The sequence below is a fragment of the Morus notabilis genome, unplaced genomic scaffold, assembly GCF_000414095.1.
Source record: "Morus notabilis unplaced genomic scaffold, ASM41409v2 Scaffold621, whole genome shotgun sequence".
Classification (NCBI taxonomy): Eukaryota; Viridiplantae; Streptophyta; class Magnoliopsida; order Rosales; family Moraceae; genus Morus; species Morus notabilis.
The window spans coordinates 1-6,682 of record NW_010363239.1 but is presented as its reverse complement, the minus strand read 5'-3'; the positions used below and the strand labels follow the sequence as shown (position 1 = coordinate 6,682).

Sequence of the window (6,682 nt, the reverse complement as noted above, 5' to 3'; positions counted from 1 at the left end):
TAAATTATTAATTATGATTCAAATTATAAAATAAATTTTCTAATTAAATAAGTGAATTTATGTTATAATTTAAATCATAATTCATAATTTATTATAATATTTTTCTCATAAAAAATATATGTAAACTAAAAATGTGATTTCCATTTAATTGGGATCGGTTTTCTCATGGCTTTGGGAGAAGGAAAATTGCAAATTCCCGTGTGTAATTATTACACTTCAGATCTTAATCTAGTGGATAATTTCCATTTTTGCTTATGGTTTGTTAACTAAAGGATTCCTTCCAATTAAGGTAAGATTCCTCATCAACAATTTACACTTCAACACTTCAACACGACATGGTATGGGAGAAGCAAAAATTTTTGCCCTCTTCCTCTGTACAATTGGCGCCAACTTCTTACCCTTTCCTTTCTTTCTTTTTTTTTTTTCCCCCTTAATGGGAGATTCAATCCTAGCCCTTAATTTGAATTTCTATCAAATTCTAACCATTATATTAGAATCCTTTCTTAAGACATCTCTTGACGTGAAAAGAATCTTATCAGTAAAATTTTATTTGAGTAGTTTAAGATCTCGTTCATTAACTGTAGTAGAAAAAAATAAATTTAATATTTTTTAAAAATTTTTAATTATAAAAATTTAAAATTTAAAATTCAAATTGATAAAAAAAAACAAGATCTTAGTCTCAATATATTTTTATACTGACAGTATCAATTATTCCTACTGATTAAGTGGCATGAGTTAGCATGATTGGGTCTTAGATTTGAATATCGTTATAATGCGATTATTTGTTTTTTACGCGTTCTTTCGGGAATTTTATCTCTCAATATTACAGAATAATAAATTCCAATTTTCTTATACTATATCCTGTCTTAGCGTGAATGACAATCTCCAACTATTGGTCTTGACACTTTTATTTCTGAATTGAAATTCACATGATATTTTTATTCGAGAACTTAAATTCACATTTAAGAATAATAAATGTGACCCTTGACACAAAATAAAATCGTCTTACTTAGTATTAGAATTTCACATTATTAAAATGTGCGAGTTAACAAAAAAAATTCATTATCATCCTAGAGTTGTGCATACATAATAGCATTCAGAAAAATCCTAATGGATCGATCATCCTAGAGTTGGAAGCAGCAGATCGGAGATTGGATATCGATTTCGTCATCATCGACAATATGTTACAACATGACAGTAGAAGGGAAGATACAAGAAAGGAAGGAATAGCAATTAAAGGAGGAGAAAGATGAAAAGGAGGCAATAACCAAGAAGAAGTAGATCAAGTCAAAAACGGTAACTTCAATATCATGTTACAATGAGGATAACCACAATTGAGTTCCAACTATTTAGACCATTGATATCAATTCTGAGCAGTGTCACTTTTCCCCGTTAAAGCTTCACTAAGAATCAAGCGAGTAAGAGACAATTTGGGAAGCACTAAACCAATTTTTTTTTATTTTGGCGGGAGTCTTCTAAGTAGATACTTCTCATCTTGTCTGAATTCTCATCAAATCAGCAATGAATGGATCAATCTTCATTCCTCAATTACGGGCGAGACCCACATAATCTATCGGCCCATATGGCTGAGAGAATTCAGCAAAAATTCCCTTCTTTCTTTTGTGTTGTAGTCCCATATCTTTGCACAATTGGTCATTGTACCAAATATTAACACTACCAATGCATGATCTCGCAATATATTTTCCACTGTATAGTTTCAAGTTATTTTCCCACCTCCTCACATTCTTTTGCATCTCTTTTATGCTTGGCAATTGAAAGCTCCCACTTAAGAGCTCTACTAGCCACCGACATCTAATCTCAGAGTTCAACAAATTGGAGAAACCTTCTGCATATCCTATTATTGCTAATTGTGGGATCCTTGGATGAATTATTTGCCTGCCAGTAAAGTAACATAAATAATGTTTCATTTAAAATTTCAACAAGGACAGTGTTAATAAAGACTGTATTACTATAAGCAGGTCTAGATAAGGTTCTATAATCACCTATAAAGAGGGACCATTGAGGATTGTGATCCAATGATGTGATTTTGAAAAATTGGAGAATTAAACATGTTTTTTAGCTTTTGGTCACCTCTATACCCGGTTGCTAGAATGACAACATCTGTTTCTAGTGGCTGAGATTCTCCATCTATGATCAAACCTTTTCTGCAGAATCCAAAGCTTTGTGATTTTTTCAATATGATGCTTCCTTGTTCCACTTTATTATAAAAGTTCTCAGGCAGTACAGCAATTGTGCACGAGGAAATGTCTTGAAGGAAGCTGCTTTTGGGTACCATGCCAAACTTTTTCAATGGGAGTTTCCATCTAAGATAGCTCTCAGCAAATTTCGAAATTGCCCATCTCTGGGAAAATGAGAATTCATCATCAAAGTAAGTAATATGGTAGTTTTTGCCCATCTAAGATAGTTAATATACAGTTGAGGATTACCAAGGGGGAAAGCAAAGTGGCCAAAATGCGGAGAAGGAATGTTTCACCAGGCTTATGAATCAAAAGCTCCGAGAAGCGAGTGAAGTACAAGAAGCCAAAATTGACTCCCCACAAATTGTGACTTGGGAGCTGCCAATGGACAGTCCTTTGAATCATTGTGCATGGATATTCCACTCCTGTTGAAAAAGAGGGAAAGATTAAGGGGAGCGTAAAATACATCTTCACCATTTCTAAGATCAAGTAGTTGTGAAACAAAAAAAAGAAACCGAAAAGAGGGAGAAGGAGAAGAAGAAAGAGAAGCTTCTCAAATGAAATGCATTAGATTGATTACCCAATCTTATTCCAAAGTATTTAATTAGTACCTGAAAATTCTTTTATGAAGCCTTGTAGAACCACACGCATAACAGTGAAGGTACTACTAGAAATGAACTTAATATGCTGGTAAACGATAATATTTTACATGGATTTGATTGAAAATTTTCTCACCATTTTTGTCTGAGCATTCTGCTGCTATGTCAACTGCAGATTTCTGAGAACCAACAATTGTAACTCTCTTTCTTCTGATCACCTCAGCAGCCTTATCATTATTCATTGCTGAATAGTCCATGGAATGAATCACCTCACCATTGAACACCTCTGGCCCTTGATTTGGAGGAAACTCTGGGATGTTTGGAACTCCACTAAATCTCCCAATGCAGAGAATCACAAACTCAGCTAGGTAAACCTGATAAAAAAAAAAAAAAAAAGACCAAATCTTCAACCAAAAATAAAAAAAAAAAAAAATAGACCAATTCTTCAACCAAAATTAAAGAAAAAAAAAACCACTACTAAGAGCACATAAAAAAAATATAACATATATATATATATATATATTTGTATGTATGTATATAGACCTCTGTTGAGAAAGTCTTGGTATTTTGCATGACAATACGCCACTTCCCTTTAGAGTCAAATGGCTCGCCTGTTCCACTCCATAACTCCCATGCGTCCATTTCTTCATAGGACTCTCCAACATAATCCAATCTAATGACTTTGGAGTTGAACTTTATGTAAGGAAAAAGACCAAAGTGTTGCGCATAAGATTGAACATACTCCAAAACTTGGTTGTGACTAGGAAACATCTCTTTCACTGAACTAAGCCATGGATAATCCAAGAACTGGTAAGTCTCTTTGACGTTCTGGAGTTTTGTTGACGCTGTAGTGTGATTCCAAAGCCCTCCTACACCTTCTTCTGCTTCAAAAACAATGGGGTTAAATCCTTTCTGTAAAGCATACTTGCAGGCTAAAAGGCCGCTAGTTCCTGCCCCTATAATTACCAGATTACTAATTCTCTCCATTGTCAAAAAAATAATGGAGTTAAGGGAATTTGATAATATTATAAGATAAGAGACTTGATAAAAAGGAGATATATTAATTGACTTCTATATGTTGAGGATAAGTTGAGACTTGGAGGGTGTCCAGTACACTATGATTTTGGTGGATGTATAGTTGGTTTCTAATCCTTTTTGTCTGATTCTCTGGTTTCGGGCACATCTTTAGAATGACAAGCATAAAGGTACTTTCGACCTGTCAATTCAAGAATACACCCATTGAAGGCAGGGGGAAAAAAAAAACTGTATACATCTTTCTCCTTTTTCAACTCAATCTTTTTGAAATAATTGAATTATGAATGTGTATAATTAATTACTTGATGACTATGGTTGACGTGAAAATTTATCAACGAAATTAATTCAGGTTTAGAAGTGATTTTAACGACTTAATCTTATTTTGAGAAGATTTTTTAAAGTTAATCAAAGAGAAAGAACACTAAAATTTATAGTAGTTTATTTTTTTGATTCAAGAGTTACGTCCACTGTAAGAAGAGAAAAATCTTTACTATCTTCTGAGAATACAAGTTACAGAATGCGCCCCCTAGGCATGTCATTTTCTCTCGTATATATTTGTTCTGTCTTCCCTCCACCTCTGCCATTTGCATCAATACATTCCATCATTACACTCTATCCTGTTGTCTCCATATTTTTGGATGTAGTCCTCGGTAGGTAGAGTTTTTGCTAATCAACAGTGGTCTTTCACCTGCTCCTCTACCAACTTTATTTGCTTACAAGTCACGTAAGATATCCTGCAGATTTAGTTTTTCTCGGGCTGCGTGCAATAGGCTTTTCATGCACTTATCAAGCCATCTTCGCTTACGTCTACTTGGTGCAGTTGACTTCTCGCTTGTCCTGATGCCTTTGTACGGTCGATCTCTTGCCTGTCCTGACTTCTCTGTACGGTCAATTTTTATAGAAATGCGAGATATTTTATGCTGAGCTGTCAAGATAACTTAATACATTGAATTGTGCCGCATGACGTTCATCCAATACATGATGTAAGGTTTTAGAATTTACCCTACAACAACTATTTTTTGTTTTTTGTTTTTAAGGATGACTTTAAATAAATTTAGGTGCACTAGAATAGTTACTATTCGTATTTCTTTTGATGAATTAATATGGGATAAGTGCAAAACTATCCCTTGTAACAACCACTGTTTTAATATTGAATTAATGACAAAATCAAAACGGCCCCCTTTAGAAAAGCGGATCTCAGGCCCAACATATGTGTTGCCAAAATTATCCCACCACGCGAAAAGGTAATGTGGTATAATCAAAAAGAAATTTAAAATATTATTTTTATTTTTAAAAAGAAAAGGCGATTGTCTGAGGTCGCCAATAACGGTTGTCGAGACAAATTTAGTAGATGTCGAAAAAGAATTTGGCAGATTTTTTTTCGACAAAAAACTTAACGATCATTTCTGGTTAGTACTAGAACTTTAGACGGGCCGCCCGAAAAATTAAGTTTTTGTTCGAGAACCCGTCCAAAAAATCCGGGCTGTCTGCTCGAGTCCGAATTTCACATTGAACGGGCCGCGGGCTTGTATTAGGCCACCCGAGCCTGGCCGGGCCGCCCGAGTAGCCCGAATTTTTTTAAAATTTTTTTTAATATTAAGTTATTTTGTGTTAAAATTTATATATATATATATATATATTACAATTTGAAATGAACACATGAGCTATAAAAAAAATTATTTCTTTATTAATTTTTAAATTTATAATTCATGATTGCCTCGTTAAAAACCTTACCAAGAAAAATCCAATTGGGATAAAAACTTGGCAAGAAAAAAAGAGTACAATCATTTTGTGACGAATTACAAATTTTACAAACTTACAAAGTTATACAATTACAAATACAATATCAAAGGTAAATACATATTTATAAATTATAAATTTACAATTTAATTTAAAGCTGAAGGATCGTCTTCAAAATTGAATGTTAATCGATTAAATTAATCGATCCATTCTTGGCTTACCGGTGAAATTGTATCTTGTAGATGTTGATCGGCCCGATCCCAATCCTTAATGCAAACCAAGGCTTCAACAATATCCCTTTGCAATGCATTCCGGCGTTCCTCAAGTATTCTTCCTGTCGTACTGAAGGCTTGTTCGGATGAAATAGTGAAGACTAGGATCACAAATATATCCATTGCCAATCGAGTTAGGATTGGCCAAGTTAATGCCCGTGCCCTTCACCATTGAACTAAGTCAAACGATTTTGCCGTACTGCCGACTACTAAGTCTTCATTGAGGTACACCATAAGCTCGTTGAAGCTGCCGCCACCGCTGCCACTGCCACTTGTTGATGAAGATTCACCCACAGCTTCTGTTTGAGTTGTCTTCTTCTTCTTCTTCAACCCGAAAATATTCAAGAATGAATGCGGGTTTTCGTCTTGTTGTTGCGGTTCCTATACTCTATGAGGTACTCTAAACCTAATCTTATATTTACTATAGATCAAATATATTTTTTCCTTTATTATTGGATATTGGTCCGAACAATTGATGCCTAAAAATTCACCTAAGTTTTCTAAACCTTCTAATTTTAATCTAGGATCAAAAATAGTACCTAAACCATACAACAAAGGCAACTTAGACCAATATTTTTTAAATTTCTTTTCCATACAATGAATAGGAACTCATAAGATTGAGTCATCTCTATATTCACTAAATAAAATATTAATTCTTAAAAGTTCAACTAAAGCTAAAGATGATGTTTGGTAGTATGTTCCACTAAGTTTTAAAGTAACTTCATGAAACCTATCTAAAAATTGATACAAAACTTCGGCAATTTGCCAATCAAATTCATTTATATGTCCTACTAGCATTATCTAATGTTATAGCCATTACTTTATCTCTTAGTCTAAA

General features: G+C 33.8%; 1 protein-coding gene across 1 annotated transcript; it reads right to left on the bottom strand.

Moving 5' to 3' along the window:
• Positions 1-1,023: 1,023 nt before the first annotated feature.
• Positions 1,024-3,823, bottom strand: LOC21399232 (probable flavin-containing monooxygenase 1). Its single transcript, XM_024169309.1, has 5 exons — positions 3,341-3,823; positions 2,934-3,171; positions 2,448-2,623; positions 2,004-2,362; positions 1,024-1,896 (listed from the first exon to the last, which is right to left on the bottom strand). The coding sequence occupies exons 1-5, from the start codon at positions 3,782-3,784 to the stop codon at positions 1,545-1,547; spliced, it is 1,569 nt and encodes a 522-aa protein (XP_024025077.1). The 5' UTR covers positions 3,785-3,823; the 3' UTR covers positions 1,024-1,544.
• Between the last annotated feature and the right edge of the window lie 2,859 nt (positions 3,824-6,682).

Bases quoted from the DNA above. Each gene is read 5' to 3' on its own strand.
- LOC21399232 (XM_024169309.1), bottom strand. From the start codon at position 3,784: ATGGAGAGAATTAGTAATCTGGTAATTATAGGGGCAGGAACTAGCGGC. The intron at 3,172-3,340 runs GTCTATATACAT...TTTTTTTATCAG, and splicing joins CCAAGACTTTCTCAACAGAG to GTTTACCTAGCTGAGTTTGT. The intron at 2,363-2,447 runs GTAATCCTCAAC...TCATTTTCCCAG, and splicing joins CCACTTTGCTTTCCCCCTTG to AGATGGGCAATTTCGAAATT.